The 19,419-nt window shown below is 38.2% G+C and overlaps 1 protein-coding gene and 1 pseudogene across 2 annotated transcripts in view; both read left to right on the top strand.

The window, feature by feature from the left end:
* CUTC (cutC copper transporter) overlaps window positions 1-7,145 on the top strand; it is a 34,138-nt gene extending 26,993 nt beyond the window's left edge. For both annotated transcript variants that reach the window (XM_066240140.1, XM_066240142.1), the window contains 2 exons: window positions 5,820-5,925; window positions 6,643-7,145. In XM_066240140.1, coding sequence (XP_066096237.1) covers window positions 5,820-5,925; window positions 6,643-6,757 — 221 coding nt within the window. In that variant the 3' untranslated portion in view covers window positions 6,758-7,145. The remainder of the gene's footprint in view (window positions 1-5,819; window positions 5,926-6,642) is intronic.
* Window positions 7,146-18,691: 11,546 nt separating this feature from the next.
* On the top strand, window positions 18,692-18,908 carry LOC136311280 (U2 spliceosomal RNA; annotated as a pseudogene).
* The last annotated feature ends 511 nt before the right edge of the window (window positions 18,909-19,419 follow it).

A 19,419-nucleotide genomic window follows, 5' to 3' on the forward strand; every position in this document is an offset into this window, starting at 1 on the left:
CCTGAAGAAGAAGAGAAAGAACAAGGGATAGAGACTTTGTTCAAGCATATCATAGCTGAAAACTTCCCTCAATTAAGGCAGGAAAACATCTTACAAGTTCAAGAAGCACAGAGAAATCTACACCAAGACATATCATAATTAAAATACCAAAGCTAAATGATAAAGAAAATATTAAAAGCTGCTAGACAAAAAAAGACTATCACTTACAAAGGAGCCCTCATAAGGATGACTTCCGACTTCTCAACAGAACCACTTGAGGCCAGAAGGGAATGGCAAGAAATATTCAAAGTAATGCAAAACAAGAGCCTACAACCAAGACTACTTTATCCAGCAAGGCTATCGTTTAAAATTGAAGGAGAAATAAAAAGCTTTCCAGACAAAAATAAAACTCAAGGAATTCACTACAACCAAACCAATGCTGCAAGAAATACTAAGGGGCCCATTATAAACAGATCAAAGAAGAAAAAGAATATAGCAAAAGAGGAATACAGTTTTTTGTTTGTTTGTTTGTTTTTCTGTATTTTTCTGAAGCCGGAAACGGGGAGAGACAGTCAGACAGACTCCCGCATGCGCCCGACCAGGATCCACCCGGCACGCCCACCAGGGGGCGACGCTCTGCCCACCAGGGGGCGATGCTCTGCCCCTCCTGGGCGTTGCTCTGTTGCAAGCAGAGGTCGAGGAGCCATCCCCAGCACCCGGGCCATCTTTGCTCCAGTGGAGCCTCGGCTGCGGGAGGGGAAGAGAGAGACAGAGAAGAAGGAGAGGGGGAGGGGTGGAGAAGCAGATGGGCGCTTCTCCTGTGTGCCCTGGCTGGGAATCGAACCCGGGACTTCTGCACACCAGGCTGACGCTCTACCACTGAGCCAACCGGCCAGGGCCAATAGGAATAGTTTTAAAGAATAAAATGGCAATAAACAATTACATATCAATAATAACCTTAAATGTAAATGGATTAAATGATCCAATCAAAAGACATAGGGTAGCTACGTGGATAAGAAAACAGGACCCATACATATGCTGTCTACAAGAGACACACCTTAAAACAAAAGAGGCACATAGACTGAAGATAAAAGGATGGAAAAAATAGTTCACGCAAATGGAAATGAAAAAAAAGGTGGGGTAGCAATACTTATATCAGACAAAATGGACTTTAAAACAAAGGCTATAGTAAGAGATAAAGAAAGTCACTACATAATGATAACGGGAGCAATCCAACAGGAAGATATAACCGTTATAAATATCTACGCACCTAATATAGGAGCACCTAAATATATAAAGCAGACTTTGATGGATTTAAAGGGCGAGATCAACAGCAATACTGTAATAGTAGGGGATTTCAATACCCCACTAACATCACTAGATAGATCCTCAAGAAAGAAAATTAACAAAGAAACAGCAGACTTAAAGGGCATACTAGATCAACTTGATTTAATAGATATCTTCAGAACCTTTCACCCTAAAGCAGCAGAATATACATTCTTTTCAAGTGCTCATGGTACATTCTCTAGGATAGACCACATATTAGGGCACAAAAGTGGCCTCAACAAATTTAAGAAGATTGAAATCATATCAAGCACTTCCTCTGATCACAATGGCATGAAACTAGAAATCAGCCACAATAGAAAAACTGAAAAATACTCAAACACTTGGAAACTAAATAGCATGTTATTAAATAATGAATGGGTTAACAATGAGATCAAAGAAGAAATTTTAAAATTCCTAGAAACAAATGATGAGTATACATCAACTCAAAATTTATGGGACACAGCAAAAGAAGTCCTGAGAGGGAAGTTCATAGCATTACAGGCATACCTCAAGGAGCTAGAAAAAGCTCAAACAACTTGACCCTGCATCTAAAAGAACTAGAAAAAGAACAGCAAGTAAAGCCCAGAACTAGTAGAAGGAAGGAAATATATAATAAAGATCAGAGTAGTAATAAATGACATAGAGGCTAAAGAAACTACAGAGGATCAATGAAACCAGGAGCTGATTCTTTGAAAAGGTAAACAAGATCGATGAACCTTTAACCAGACTCACCAAGAAAAAAAGAGAGAGGACTCAAATAAAATTAGAAATGAGAGTGGAGAAATAACAACTGACACAACAGAAATACAAAATATTGTAAAAAAATACTATGAAGAACTGTATGCCAAAAAACTAGACAACCAAGATGAAATGGACAAATTCCTTGAAACATATAATCTTCCAAAAATTAATCTGGAAGAATCAGAAAACCTAAACAGACAAATTACAACAAATGAGATTGAAACAGTTATCAAAAACTCCCCAAAAAGAAAAGTCTTGGGCCTGATGGCTTCACAAGTGAATTCTACCAAATATTCAAAGAAGAACTAACTCCTATCCTTCTCAAGCTATTTCAGAAAATTCAAGAGGAAGGAAGACTTCCAAGCTCCTTTTATGAGGCGAGCCTAATTCTGATTTTAAAACCAGGTAAAGACAACACAAAGAAAGAAAATTATAGGCCAATTTCCCTGATGAATTTAGATAGTAAAATCCTCAACAAAATATTAGCAAACTGGATCCAGCAATATATGAAAAAAATCATACACTATGATCAGGTGGGATTTATTCTTGGGAGGCAAGGCTGGTACAATATTCACAAATCAATCAATGTGATTCATCACATAAACAAAAGGAAGGAGAAAAACCACATGATAATTTCAATAGATGCAGAAAAAACATTTGATAAAATCCAGCACCCATTCATGATCAAAACTCTCAGCAAAGTGGGAATACAGGGAACATACCTCAACATAATAAAGGCCATTTATGACAAACCCACAGCCAACATCATACTCAATGGGCAAAAATTAAAAGCAATCCCCTTAAGATCAGGAACAAGGCAGGGGTGCCTCTTTTCACCACTCTTATTCAACATAGTTCTGGAAGTCCTAGCCACAGCAATCAGACAAGAGAAAGAAATAAAAGTCATCCAAATTGGAAAAGAAGAAGTAAAACTATCATTATTAGCAGATGATATGATATTGTATATACAAAACCCTAAAGTCTCAGTCAAAAAACTACTAGACCTGATAAATGAATTCAGCAAAGTGGCAGGATATAAAATTAATACTCAGAAATCAGAGGCATTTTTATACACTAACAATGAACTGCCAGAAAGAGAAATTAAGGAAGCAATCCCCTTTACCATTGCAACCAAAAAAATAAACTACCTAGGAATAAATTTAACCAGAGAGATTAAAGACTTGTACTCAGAAAATTATAAAATGTTGATAAAAGAAATCAGGGAAGATACAAACAAGTGGAAGCATATACCGTGCTCATGGTTAGGAAGAATAAACATCATCAAAATGTCTATATTACCCAAAGCAATTTATAAATTCAATGCAATACCGATTAAAATACCAATGACATACTTCAAAGATATAGATCACATATTCCAAAACTTTATATGGAACCAAAAGAGAACACAAATAGCCTCAGCAATCTTGAAAAGGAAGAATAAAGTGGGAGATATCACACTTCCAGATATCAAGTTATACTACAAGGCCATTGTACTCAAAACAGCCTGGTACTAGCATAAGAACAGGCATATAGATCAATGGAACAGAACAGAGAACCCAGAAATAAACCCACAGCTCTATGGACAACTGATATTTGACAGAGGAGGTAAGAGCATACAATGGAGTAAAGACAGCCTCTTTAATAAATAGTGTTGGGAAAATTGGACAGCTACCTGCAAAAAAATGAAACTAGACCATCAACTTACACCAGTCACAAAAATAAACTCAAAATGGATAAAAGATTTAAATGTAAGCCATGAAACCATAAGCATCTTAGAAGAAAACATAGGCAGTAAGCTCTCCGACATCTCTCGCAGCAATAAATTTGCCGATTTATCTCCACGGGCAAGTGAAATAAAAGACAGGATAAACAAATGGGACTATATCAAACTAAAAAGCTTCTGCACAGCTAAAGACAATAAGAACAGAATAAAAAGACAAACTATACAATGGGAGAATATATTTGACAATATGTCTGATAAGGGCTTAATAATCAAAATTTATAAAGAACTTGTAAAACTTAATACCAGGAAGACAAACAATCCAATCAAAAAAGGGCCAAAGAAATGAATAGGCACTTCTCCAAAGAGGACATACAGATGGCCAATAGGCATATGAAAAAATGCTCAACATCACCAATCATTAGAGAAATGCACATTAAAACCACAATGAGATATCACCTCACACCAGTCAGAATGGCGCTCATCAATAAAACAACACAGAATAAGTGCTGGCGAGGATGTGGAGAAAAGGGAACCCTCCTGCACTGCTGGTGGGAATGCAGACTGGTGCAGCCACTGTGGAAAACAGTATGGAGATTTCTCAAGAAATTAAAAATCGAACTGCTTTTTGACCCAGCTATACCACTTTTAGGAATATACCCCAAGAACACCATAGCACTGTTTGAAAAGAAGAAATGCACCCCCATGGTTATGGCAGCATTGTTCACAATAGCGAAGATCTGGAAACAGCTCAAGTGTCTGTCAGTGGACGAGTGGATTAAAAAGCTTTGGTACATATATACTATGGAATACTATTCAGCCATAAGAAGTGAGGACATTGGATCATTTACAACAACATGGATGGACCTTGATAACATTATACTGAGCGAAATAAGTAAATCAGAAAAAACTAAAAACTGTATGATTCAATACAGAGGTGGGACATAAAAATGAGACTCAGAGATATGGACAAGAGTGTCGTGGTTACGGGGTGGGGGGGAGGAGAGGAAGGAGGTTGGGGGAGGGGAGGGGCACAAAGAAAACCAGTTAGAAGGTGACGGAAGACAATTGGACTTTGGGTGATGGGAATGCAGCATAATCAAATGTCAAAATAACGTAGAGATTTTTTTCTGAACATATGTACCCTGATTTATCAATGTCACCCCATTAAAATTAATTTAAAAAAATAAAAATAAAAAAAACACCTGGCCTTATCCCCATTTTCCCTGACAGCAGAGTAATCTTCGAATACTGGTCCAGGGAGAATCTTGGAGGTTCTCTTTCAGATACATTTCTGAGGCTGTGCTTTTGCAGCCTTGTCCTCGAGCTTATCCTCCTTTTGTTTCTATTTGATCTCTCTTTAATTGAGGGGAAGCAAGGATAGAGTGTTTGATGATTTTCCTGGCCCTAGAATAATCTTTTTAGATTTCAAGTCTGTAGCATATAACATTGTTATATAAACCAATGGACATAGCCTGACAAGGTGGGTAGTACAGTGGATAGAGCGTCAGACTGGGATGCGGAGGACCCAGGTTCGAGACCCTGAGGTCGCCAGCTTGAGCACGGGCTCATCTGGTTTGAGCAAAGCTCACCAGCTTGGACCCAAGGTTGCTGGCTAGAGCAAGGGGTTACTCGGTGTGCTGTAGTACCCCGGTCAAGGCACATATGAGAAAGCAGTCAATGAACAACTAAGGTGTCACAATGAAAAACTGATGATTGATGCTTCTCATCTCTCTCCATTCCTGTCTGTCTGTCCCTATCTGTCTATCTATCTGACTCTCTGTCTCTGTTAAAAAACAAACAAACAAAAAACAACAAAATACCAGTGGACATAAAAGATTCCATCAAAGGTTCTATGACCTTATCAGTTCTTCAAAATCTATAGTTTGTCTTTCATCATTCTTTTCTAATATTACTCTAGCTTAATTAGAATAAATCTTGAATTAATGAGAAATTTCAGTATTAGGATTCTATATAGAACAAGCAATCATAATTCATAAAATTTTATGCAAAATTCTATTCTACTTAATGTATTGTTTATTTTTTTTAACAGGTGGTGGTATAACAGAAAGAAATCTACAAAGAATCCTTGAGGGTTCAGGTGCTACAGAATTCCACTGTTCTGCTCGGTCTGCTAGAGATTCAGGAATGAAATTTCGGTAAAAGTGTATACTTTGACTCATACAAGAAGGGATGAGATTAATCTTCCCCACATAGGAAACCTTAGTTAATGGCATGATAAGTGAATAGAATGTTGTGATTAGTACATAAGTATTGCAGTCATTTTGCAATTTTCAAAACAAAATGGTTTTTATTGTGCTTTAAGCAGGCTCTTTTGAACATAGGTCACCATTGTATCATTAAGTTATTGTTCAACTTAGATTAGTTAATAATAAACTAATTTAGCAGCTAATCTTCAGATGAGTCGGATAGGTATGTGTGCTCATTCACCTGTGCTTTCCTCTAGCAGACCTAATAACTGTGGTGTGAGGATGGGAGAGTCATAGTTATTTTTATCCCTCCTACCTTTAATACTTCTCCCTTACCTGCGTTCTGTATTTTCAGTTATTTTGAAATTTTATCACCATTCAGGAATTGAAACTATTATGTGTTTTTTATTATACTTCAGAGAACTATAACTTAATAGTTAGCAGTTGATTATTTATAAATTGGGAAAAATAAATGCAAAAGCCTTAGAACTTATATTTCTAGATGCAGTCAATTACACTGTCTGGTAGATTTGGCTACTAAATGTTTCAATTAATTAATACAAATTTATAAGTTCTAGGCCATGAAAAAGCTTATAAAATGAAGTGCCAGTAAGAGGGCTTGTTTAGCAATTTATATAATTATCTGTTTCTTTATTTCTGTTGCAGAAATTCCTCTGTTGCCATGGGAGCCTCGCTTTCTAGCTCAGAATATTCTCTGAAGGTAACAGATGTGACCAAAGTGAGGACTTTGAATGCTATCGCAAAGAATATTCTGGTTTAGCCAGACCTCTCTGAGAAACATGGATTCACAAGATGAAGGCAGAAGAGTAGTCTACAATTCTCTGTGACACAGCTTTACCCTTCTGCTCTGGCCAGGACAGTCACGGTCTTTGTTTTAAGTCTCACATGGCCATTGAGAATGTTTCCAAGAAGAAAAAGAATGTGAAACAGCTACAGTCACTCTCTTTGCGTCATCTTGCCAGCCACCTCCATTGTCACGGTTAAATCTGGTCTATGTTTCTTCTGTAGTCAAGGGCTTAGTTTGTTTTCAGTGGAATTAATCGATGAACTGAAGATTTGGCTGCAAAGTATGAATTTAGAGAGTGACCTCAGGGCCGATATCATAGCTCTATTTTTAATTTTCATTTGTAATATTAAACTGTTCATGCTATTATAGTGAAGTCTCTTATTTTTACACTGAATACAGTCTAACCAAATATGACAGGAAAGATTTTTGTTTTGTTTTTCCCTTCATTTTTTCTTTTCATTATGTATTCATTAGATATGCCCTGAGCAAGATGCCAAGGATACAGAATAAAATGATACAGCATAAGAATTCCCAGACTTGGGAAGCAGGATGTTAAAGTTCCCAGACTTTATAAAGCAGAAGTGATCTGTGGTGTTCACCAAGTTACCTCTACCTCTGTTCTAGATAGAAAAATGGCTTTATCATAACATTCATCGGACAGTTTACAAAGACCTACCATAAAAGTAGGGGAGGTTAGAGAAGTTATCAAAATAGCTACTATACACATATATTTCTTTCAGTTGAGGTTACAGATAGGGAGAATGCAGTCTAATGATGAAAGATTAATTTTCCTATGAGCAGGTCCCACATGGTGAAGCTCATCACTAGCTTTATCTGTCCTCATAGTTATAATATCATTTTATACTGACAATGCACTGATAATAGGACTGTTGTGTCTATTTTAGGAGAGTAACTGAAGCATACTATAAAGGGCTTGCCCTGGGTTAGGAAGCTAGTTAATGGAGCCTCTGGAAATAGCTTGCACAGGTTTGGGTACTTAGGAATGTATATACGAAGAGCCTTGCCTTTATTTAAAAGTGTTCCTTTTCTCACCTTTAAATCTTTGTTTCTTTCCTCACTTGTTCAAGTACAATTTCAACGTAGAATTCAACTAAGGAATTTATGAAAAATGAGAGGCAACTATTTTAAAAACCAACAATAACCTCAGTGGTTTTTTTTCTTGCTTATTCAGACTATTACTAAAGATAATAAATATTTAAAAAACTTGTTTTCATGATGGACTTTGGAATATAGAAACAGATGTGTAAGTATCACACACACACATATAATCATATTTAATATTTTGGCCTAACCCTCCCCCATGCTTGGACTTTACTATATGATTTTCCAAAGGTAAGAGCTGACTATCTCTACTGTATTATCAAGCTCTGTTCTATTAAAACAGATTAGCTAGGGATTTGAGAGGTGGTGGGAGTAGCTCAGAGTTTAAAAACATTAACATTGTTCAAATACTAAGTTACTAAATTCCAATCTTCTGCTTTAAGGTGCTTCTGATCTGTAGATGTGGAACAGAGAGCCATACTCCTGGACAAATCAGACACCTGATATCCAAATTTAAGCATGGGAACTGGCTTTAGACAGTTCTTGGACTTTAATAAGAATTAAAGTTCTTGAAATTTAATTTTCTCACTTGTAAATCAGGAATAATAACTAAACTATGCTTTTTGGTTAAATGACATTTTAAAGCCACAAATACATGATAAGTAACCATTAAATGTATAGGTTAACCTTCTAGTAGCTATCTTCGATAGTTTAAAAGACCTTCCCAGGAAGCCACATTGAGTATTGAAATACTTTGTGCCTTCCACTGTGTAAATTGAAAGAAACGTTAAAGGGAGAAGGTTGATGGAATAAGAGAAAAATGATGAAAGGAATGACACTTATTTGTCCTCAGCAGTGGCTGGTCCTTGAGCCAAGAAAGAAGAGAGGCTTTAAATTCTATAGGAGTCTGTTTTGTGAGTGATAAAAATGTTCCAAAATTGTACAACTCTATGAATATGCTAAAAGCCATTGAATTATATGCTCTAAGTGGGTAGATTGGATGGAATTCATATCTCAATAAAACTTTAAAAAAACGAATGTGAGCTCTGGCCAAATAACTCAGTTGGTTAGAGCATTGTCCTGATATGCAAACATTGCCGGTTTGATCCCTGGTCAGGACACATAGGAACAGGTTGATGTTTCTGTCTTTCTCCCTCCCTTCCTCTCTCTAAGGCAGGGTTTGGGAACCTATGGCTCACAAGCCAGATGTGGCTCTTTTGATGGCTGCATCTGGCTCGCGGACAAATCTTTAATAAAAAAAATAATAATGTTAAAAATATAAAACATTCTCACGTATTACAATCCATTCATTTCCTACCGCTCATGTTCATGGTTGCGGGTGGCTGGAGCCAATCACAGCTGTCCTCCAGGACAACACCAAATTTTTATTGGATAATGCATAATGTACACAGGTCGTTGTGAGGTCAGGAAGTAAACTTCCCTCCTTTTAATCAAGTAATCAGCTAGCTAATTGCAGAAATCCTTTTGATGAAGAAGATGGCTAAAAGAAAAAAAGATGAGGAGTATCGTACTTTTCAGCAGGAATGGACAGAGGAATTTGCCTTTGTGGAGAGAGCAAGTTCTGCAGCGTGTCTAATATGCAATGATAAATTTGCATTGATGAAACGGTCAAATATAAAGCAGTACTTTGACACACACCATACTACATTTGCATCAAAATATCCAGCAGGGAACAGCAGGAAGAAAGCATGTCAAGAGCTACTGTGCAGAGTGCAAGCTAGTCAGCAGCAACTTCGTGTTTGGACCCAACAAGGTGACTGGAATTTGGCTAGCTTTGCTGGTGCTTTAGCAATTGTGAGAAATGGAAGCCATTCACAGATGGGGAGTATGCCAAAACATTCATGCTTGATGTTGCCAATGAACTTTTTGACAACTTTTTGGATAAAGACAAGATAATCAAACAAATAAAAGACATGCCTCTATTGGCAAGAACTGTTCACGATCATACCATCATGATGGCAAATCAAATTGAGACAACACAAGTGAAGGACATAAATGCAGCACCATTCTTTTCTCTCGCTTTGGATGAGTCAACAGACATAAACTATTTATCCCAGTTCAGCGTGATTGCAAGGTATGCTGTCGGTGACACACTACGTGAGGAAAGTCTTGCTGTTTTGCCTATGAAAGAGACAACAAGAGGGGAGAATTTATTCAGGTCTTTCACTGAGTTCACCAAAGAAAAAAATCTACTGATGGATAAACTTATTTCAGTGTGTACTGATGGTGCTCCGTGCATGGTGGGGAAAAACAGAGAATTCATAGCGCTTCTTCGTGAACATGAAAGGAGACCCATTCTAAGTTTTCACTGCATCCTACATCAAAAGGCACTTTGTGCTCAGATGCACAAAGCAGCTTGGTGAGGTGATGTCGCTGGTCATTCAGGTGGTCAACTTTATTGTTGCCTGAGCTTTAAATGATCACCAGTTTAAAACACTGCTGGATGAAGTTGGGAATAATTATCCTGGTCTGCTTCTGCACAGCGATGTGTGTCGGTTGTCAAGAGGGAAGGTGCTCGGCTGTTTTGTGGCTCCTCTGAGCAAAATCTGGACTTTTCTTGAAATGAAAAACATCGAGCATCCTGAGTTAGCTAACACCGAGTGACTCCTGAAGTTCTATCTCGTGGACATGACTGAACATCTGAACCAGCTCAATGTGAAAATGCAAGGTGTTGGAAATACAGTCTTATCCCTTCAACAAGCAGTGTTTACATTTGAAAACAAGCTGGAACTCTTCACTGCTGACATTGAAACTGGTTGTTTACTACACTTTGAAAAACTGGGAGAGTTTAAAGATGCATGTACAGCAAGTGACCCTGCTCAACATCTTGATCTCCAGCAGCTAGCAGGCTTCACATCTAATCTCCTGCAGTCATTCAAAGTGCACTTTGGAGAATTTCGTGAGCGCACTCATCTTTTTAAGTTCATCACCTATCCACACAAGTGTGCAGTGGACAGCACCGACCTGAGTTATATCCCCAGTGTCTCTGTCAGAGATTTTGAGCTATAAGCTGCTGACCTGAAGGCCTCAGACATGTGGGTGACTAAGTAGAAGTCACTGAATGAAGATTTGGAAAGACTTGCACGACAGCAAGCAGAGTCTGCGAGCAAACAAGTGGGGAGAAATGAAAAAACTTGAACCCATGGACCAGCTGATTGTCAAAACTTGGAACGCACTTCCCGTCACATACCACACACTGCAGCGTGAGTATTGCTGTACTGACAATGTTTGGCTCTACGTATGCATGTGAGCAGTCTTTCTCACATCTAAAGAACGTTAAGACCAACTTATGATCACGTTTAACAGATGGAAGTCTCAACGCCTGCATGAAGCTTAACCTCACCACGTATCAACCAGACTACAAAGCCATCAGCAAAACCATGCAGCACCAGAAGTTGCATTATTGGTAAGAAGTACTTTATTCATCAATGGTGAGCAATAGCATAACAACGTTATTAAAAAGAGTTCAGAGGTTTATTGTACTTTAAAAGTGTTGGTCTTACATAAAATGCACACATTTACTTGTATTTAGTGTTAAACATATTGTATGGCTCTCATGGAATTACATTTTAAAATACGTGGCGTTCATGGCTCTCTCAGCCAAAAAGGTTCCCAACCCCTGCTCTAAGGTCAATAAATAAATTTGAAAAAATTAATAAAAATTTAAAAATGAATGTGAGAATATTTTAAATTAGTTTAGATTAGCCTGGACCTTTTAATACCTGAAAGAGACTAAAAAGTTATAGGATCTTTCTGAGATGTGGTCAAGGGCAGGAGAGGAGTTTTGACAGCATGGTTGAAGACAATAGTAGAAGCAAAATATTTCTTGTTTTAGTTTTACATCTTTCAATAAATTGGCTACACTGATTTAAATAGATTTCTGTTCCCGGTAACCAAGAATTGTGACTGGGACACCTGAAGAATATTCATTTCTTCCATTCTTGTACAGGGTGGGGCAAAAGTAGGTTTATAGTTGTAGATATGTAATACCAGTTTATTACACCATTCTTTGTTAATTATTATATATTTCCCATGCAAACAATTGCAAACCTACGCTTGCCCCACCCTGTATAGATGCTAAATATTATCCTTGGATAAAATGACAAATAGTGGTATACTTGTATTACATTGCTTGAGTCCTCTGTAGAGTTAAAAAAATATATCAAACCATGTTGACATTAAGCCACTTGTCTATATTGATGATATAATAGAAAAACAATATAAAATATATTATACAGATGTGTTATTGAAGACCTAGTGGAGGCTGTTTTTTTCTTACATGTTAGTCTGAGAAGTAGTTAGGCTTCTAAACAATTGATTTGTTTTATATTTGATGTATATGGAATTACATCATTATCAAGACATTTTGTATGCTTGTTTTTTTTCTGCAGTGGCTCCTGAAAGGATGCCATCCTGGAGGGATGGCCAGTCACTTAGCTTCACTTTCCCGCCCCTGGGAGAGGGCACAGGACTCAGACTAGCCAGTTAGAGTGCCTCATTCTTTTGTCCACATTGATTGGTCCGGAGATGGGAACACAACACAAACAGAGTCATTCAGAATTCTGCCAAGGATTTTTCTGGAGTTCTCAGAGAAGAGATGCTCTCTTTACTACTGACCATCAGAACCCTGTAAGCTTAGAGCTTTGATGGTCATCTTCGCCAGCAAATGAAAAGAGCCTACTTGAGAATGAAATCAACAGAGGTAATGCCCTGAGGACATTATCTGAGTCTCTGGACCATCTGTGTTTAAAGCCAGTTCTACTCATGGTCTTTTCTATTAAATGAGCAAATTAATTTCCCTTTTTTGTTTATACCAGTTTGATTTGGATCTCTGCTACTAGGAACCAAAAGAGGGCTGACAGGTTCGGTTACGGATAAGGTTTTCTTCCTTTCATCGACAGATAGGAAGCTCGAGAGTCAAATTTGCACCCCACATGCAACATCATAGTGAATAAATTTTGTCTCAATTTCTTTTCCTATTCTTTTTCTCCCCACTCATTTAATCTTGTTATAATTTATACATTTTTGTAAGCCATTTCAAATTCTTTTTATAATAAGGCAGTAAATAGCAGGCATTGTTTTCCATATTATCCTGAATCTGGACTGGAAGAAAACTAAGAGTTTGCTCCTAAAGGACATCACTGGTTTCCTACCCGTACTTCGTTTCTCCTTTCTTCTCCCAATTCTGATCTTTTTTTTTTTTTTTTAAGATTTTTATTTATTTTTATTCATTATAGAGAGGGGAGAGAGAGAGAGAGAGAGAGAGAGAGAGAAGGGGGAGGAGCAGAAAGCATCAACTCCCATATGTGCCTTGACCAGGCAAGCCCAGGGTTTTGAACCAGCAACCTCAGCATTTCCAGGTTGACGCTTTATCCACTGAGCCACCACAGGTCAGGCTCCAATTCTTTTTTTTTTTTTTTTGTATTTTTCTGAAGCTGGAAACGGGGAGAGACACTCAGACAGACTCCCGCATGCACCCGACCGGGATCCACCCGGCACGCCCACCAGGGGGCGACGCTCTGCCCACCAGGGGGCGATGCTCTGCCCCTCCGGGCGTTGCTCTGCCGCAACCAGAGCCACTCTAGCGCCTGGGGCAGAGGCCAAGGAGCCATCCCCAGCGCCTGGGCCATCTTTGCTCCAATGGAGCCTTGGCTGCGGGAGGGGAAGAGAGAGACAGAGAGGAAGGAGGAGGGGGGTGGAGAAGCAGATGGGCGCTTCTCCTATGTGCCCTGGCTGGGAATCGAACCCGGGTCCCCCGCACACCAGGCCGACGCTCTACCGCTGAGCCAACCGGCCAGACAGGCTCCAATTCTGATCTTGTTGTAGAAGTCACCCATGAGCTTTAGCGAAGGCTGAGTCACCCACAGCTTCAGGTATGGGCCTGCTTAAGGGTAAACTTATTCTCCTTGCCAGGAATTGATGAGGGAATTTGGGCCATTGAGATGCCAGGAGAAAATTTGCTGGTGGCTTCTATTTCTGGGAGACCTGAAAGTGACCCTTTCTCTCTCTTGCTATACATTATGATGTGTGGGTATAAGTCCTGAAACTGTTTCAGGCACCTCACCACCTGTTCGAGAATAAAGGTGTCACCAAATGGGAGCAAAGCCAAAAGAATGAGAGGGAAATGAAGCATAGCCATTGGAATGAATTAATCCTGAGAACTGTACTATCTCTAGGTTTTTGAGTATCTGCACCAATAAATTCATTCAAATCACTTTAAATTGGGGATACCTTTTATAAGGGTCCAAATGTAATTGAAGAATGTCAGTTTCCCTCCCAGCAATTGCTATGAGGGTTCTTAGTAACCTTCTTTAGTAAGGTTAAGATCTCGGTATGTACAGTGTGACAATTACAAGGGAAGTCCTAGCTTTAGTAAAATAATCTCACTGGTAAGTCACTTGGTTTGACTGAGCTCAAAGGTCTCTAAGTTTCTTATGGCTTAATTAAGCTGGTCAGAGTTCAGCCAACTTTGGACATCCGTATACTTTATATATGGAACGTACTTTATACCTTGAATTTGTTCAGACGTCATAATTTCTATGAAGACTTTTCAACCCATTTAAAAATGACCCCTTCATAATATGCTGAAGAGATGACCTTTACTTTGCTTATTGGTCTAAGGGAAACAGTAGTCTCTCATGCCAAAAGTCATTATGAAAATAGCATATTTTATTTAACCTATATCCTTATGCCCAGCACTGTACTTGCTCTATGGATGTAAAAGGATTTAAAATTGAAATTATATAATTGAAATGACATATTTTTTCCTTTAAATAAAGCATGGGCCTCTTCAGAATTATCACTTGGTAATTCTTCTCAAATATGTTTATTCAGTGCTAATAAAAGCACTCTCCCAAAATTTCTACATGTATGTGTGGACATATATGTAAAGATGCAGAGAAATGCATATTTTACAGTCTTGGCAGTAGGCTAAATATTTGTTAAGCAAAGTTTTTTGGGCCTACTAATTTGAGCATTTTCATGTTCTCAATTCACTAAAACTGTATAATAATAATAATAATAATAATAATCCAACCATAAATATAAGAATGCATTTGGTATTATGAGTTTAAACAACTTCATAGTAAAAAGGCAAGGTGTGCTTTCTCTTACTGTGATAAGACGACAGTGATATTCAAGCTTTGTCTTATTAACAGGTTTTGATCAACAAGTTGTTTTGGTACTGCTTTGAGGGAACTAATATTCTATCAATTCAACATCTTATATGTAGTTATGCACCATGTAATAACGGGAATATGTCCTGAGAAATGTGTCGTCAGACAATTTTGTCATTGTGCAAACATCATAAAGCGCACTTACACAACCTAGATGGTATAGCCTACTACACAACTAAGGCTTTATGGTATAATCTGTTTGCTCCTAGACTACCAACCTGCATGGCACATTACTGTACAAAACAACACAAGATCCAATCAAACACAGGAGAAATGATGCAATCAAGAGACTTAGTGAATATGAGATGTATGAAGCTGCTGTTGGCATACCACAGACCTACTGTTGCAGCAAACTTTTTACAAGTAGGGTACACGCTAAAATAACAATAAAAAGCCTGACCAGTGGTGCAGTGGATTGAATGTTGGCCTGGGTCACTGAGGGCCCCAGTTCAAAACCCCAAGTTCACCAGTTACAGCACGAACTCATTGGCTTGAGTGCAGGATCATCAACATGATCCAAGGTAGCTGGCTAGAAGTCCAAGATCACTAGCTTGAGCAAGGGGTCACTTGGCTCAGCTTGAGCCCCTGGTAACATATGCAAAGCAATCAATAAATAGCTAAAGTGAAGTGAGTACAAGTTGATTCTTTTCATCTCTCTCCTTCCCATCTCTCCCTTCCTGTCTCTCTCTCTCAAAAAATGAAGTAAAATAAATTAACAATAAAAAGTATAGTATATTTGTATTGGCCAAGAATTTGCTTAAAGGCTTTAATCACAGTAAAAAAAAAAAATATATATATATATATACCTATATATATGACTGGATAAAGAAGATGTGGCACATATACACTATGGTATACTACTCAGCTATAAGAAATGATGACATCGGATCATTTACAACAAAATGGTGGGATCTTGATAACATTATACGGAGTGAAATAAGTAAATCAGAAAAAAACAAGAACTGCAGGATTCCATACATTGGTGGGACATAAAAACGAGACTAAGAGATATGGACAAGAGTGTGGTGGTTATGGGGAGGAGAAGGAGGGAGAGGGGGAGGGGAGGGGGAGGGGCACAAAGAAAACTAGATAGAAGGTGACGGAGGGCAATCTGACTTTGGGTGATGGGTATGTAACATAATTGAATGACAAGATAACCTGGACATGTTTTCTTTGAATATATGTACCCTGATTTATTGATGTCACCCCATTAAAATTAATAAAACTTTATGTATATAAAAAAAGTATAGTTTAGTAAATACATATATCAGTAATATAGTCACTTTGTCTCATTGCCCAATATTCTGTACCATATATAATTGTATATGCAACTGGCAAAGCAGATTTGTTTATATCATCACCACAAACACTTTAATAATATGTTACACTACTACATTATGACGGCTATGATGTCACTAGGTAACGGTTATTTTTCAGCTCAATTTTAATCTTTTTTTTTTTTTTTTAGAGAGAGACAGAAAGAAAATCAGAGAGAGGGATAGATAGGCACAAACAAACAGGAATGGAGAGAGATTAGAAACATCAATCATCAGTTTTTCGTTGCGACACCTTAGTTGTTCATTGATTGCTTTCTCATATGTGCCTTGACCGTGGGCCTTGAGCCTGTGCTCAAGCTGGTGACCTCGGGGTCTCAAACCTGGGTCCTCCGCATCCCAGTCCGGCGCTCTATCCACTGCGCCACCACCTGGTCAGGCTCCATTTTAATCTTATGGAACCACCATGGTAATACACTGTACATCATTGACCAAGATGTCATTATGTGGCACATGGCTGTATTTTCCTTTAGCTTATTTTTTTATTCCTGAAATCAACCATTATGAACAATTTCTTGTTGGTTAAGCTATGTGTTTTACCATATGATAATAATTATTTATATTGCCCCCCATGTTATTTTGTCAGATGTATTTCTTGTGTTTGCTTTTATATTAATATTTGTCTTATAAAATTCTTTTGAAAATTAAAGCAAATTTTAAAGACATTTCTGTTTTCTGCTATCACCTCCTTTTTCTCCCAGAATTCAGAAGAGTATTTTTTCTCCAGTGCATTCTTTTTATGCTAGTCCATTTTCTTCTGTTTTATAACCTGTCAAGAATATATTTAATAATAAGTAGTAGAGAACTAAATTAATTACATTTTTATGTTGCTACGCTGCTGTTCAAAGAACATTGATTAGTTAATCCCATTCTCTCTAGTTTGTCTAAAGTTAAAAGTAGGCCCTGGCCGGTTGGCTCAGCGGTAGAGCGTCGGCCTAGCGTGCGGAGGACCCGGGTTCGATTCCCGGCCAGGGCACATAGGAGAAGCGCCCATTTGCTTCTCCACCCCTCCGCCGCACCTTCCTCTCTGTCTCTCTCTTCCTCTCCCGCAGCCAGGGCTCCATTGGAGTAAAGATGGCCCGGGCGCTGGGGATGGCTCCTTGGCCTCTGCTCCAGGCGCTAGAGTGGCTCTGGTCGCAATATGGCCACGCCCAGGATGGTCGCAACATGGCGACGCCCAGGATGGGCAGAGCATCGCCCCCTGGTGGGCAGAGCGTCGCCCCATGGTGGGCGTGCCGGGTGGATCCCGGTCGGGCGCATGCGGGAGTCTGTCTGACTGTCTCTCCCTGTTTCCAGCTTCAGAAAAGAAAATGCAAAAATAAAAATAAAAATAAAGTTAAAAGTATATCCTTTTACTGTACTAGGAACATTAGTATGTATGATGGATAACTTTTATTATTTTTTAAAGTATGCAGTATATTCTTTTTTTAAAGTACATAAATCTTTTGTAGTTGACTGTTTTTGGAAGCTTTAAGTCTAATTCAGTGAGTTCATTCATTATTTAAATCTATTTCTTTTTGCAATTGGTTAATTCTTCCAGAAGAATTTCACTATATTTCAGGTTTTAATTAAAGGGCCTTGGCTGGTTGACTCAGTGGTAGAGTATCAGCCTGGCATATGTCCCAGGTTCAATTCCCAGTCAGGGTACATAGGAGAAGCGACCATCTCCTTCTCTCCTACTCCCTCTCCCCCTTCTCTCCCTCTTCCCAGTGGCTTGATAGATTTGAGCATTGACCCCGGGTGCTGAGGATGGTTCAGTTGGTCCAAGCGCATCAGCCTCAGGTGCTAAAAATAGCTCGGTTGATTCAAGCATTGGCCCCAGATGGATTTGCCAGGTGGATCCTGGTTGGGGCACATGCAGGATCCATCTCACTAACTCCTCTTCTATTACTTAAAAAAAAAAAGATGTTGCACAAGAGAGGAAACTCATTTTAAGTCTATTTGTAATCATTAACTAAAAACATACAACTCTTTGGTTACCTTGAAATTGAACTTTTGTAGATTTTTCAGTTATTGAAATTCAGCCATTTATTAACATTTGCTTACTTAGTAGAAATGATTCAGCATATTTTCTCCTGAGTCATTGTGATCAAACATTCTTACTGAGTTATTTCTATGCAGTCAATTATTTATAGCACACACACATTGAACTATTAAGAAGAGATTTTTGGAGACCATTAAGAAGAGATTTAGGAGAAATCTTTTTACATAAGACCAGCAGAGCTCAGGCCAGAATCCAGGTTTCCTAACTTCTGAACATCTTGTAGTCTTTTCTAGTGCAGTCTTTGAATACCAATAACATTTAAGAGGGGGAAATCGCTTCTCAGCCTTTTGGCTAAGATTAAGTGTAGTTAACTGTTCTTATCAGTTTAAAAAAGGGGAATTCACAGAACACCTTCTCTGATAGAATGACATCCCTCAAAACCTGCATATATTTGACATTCGGATCACGTTTTCAGGGCACTAGGAGAGCTTGTGATTTAAAGAAATCTTATGGTGTATCCTTAGGTAAAGGGAATCATCACAGTATTTTGTCTTTTGTGTAAATATTATATATATTAAATGATAAAATCTTCAAGATCTTCTAATCAGACCTTCTACCCAGAGCATATATTCTTTCTTCAGTGTTCAATTTTCTTAACCTTTCTGAACCTTAGTTTCCTAATTGTTAAAACTGGAATAAAAATACCTACCTCATAGTATTATTGTGACGATTAAATGAGACAAAAATTTCAGAGTGCCTAACATAGAAATATATTCATTATCTAAGAAATCTATGTGAGGTTAACATATAATAAACACCAATTAAGTGAATTCTTTTAATGCCAATCAGTCACTGATAAAAAACGTTGAAAGTGCTGAAGTTACTGCTGACCCTTGTTCCCTCTTCAGTGCTCTTCCTTTCTTTATGTAGATCCAAGTTCCCAGGCTTTATAATTTTCCTTCTTTTTAAAGAACTTTTTAAAAACAATTCTTACATGGCAAGAATACTGGCAACAAATTCTCTTAGCCTTTGTTTGTCTGAGAAAGTTTTTATTTCTCT

Source organism: Saccopteryx bilineata, chromosome 7, assembly GCF_036850765.1.
Source record: "Saccopteryx bilineata isolate mSacBil1 chromosome 7, mSacBil1_pri_phased_curated, whole genome shotgun sequence".
NCBI classification, from domain to species: domain Eukaryota; kingdom Metazoa; phylum Chordata; class Mammalia; order Chiroptera; family Emballonuridae; genus Saccopteryx; species Saccopteryx bilineata.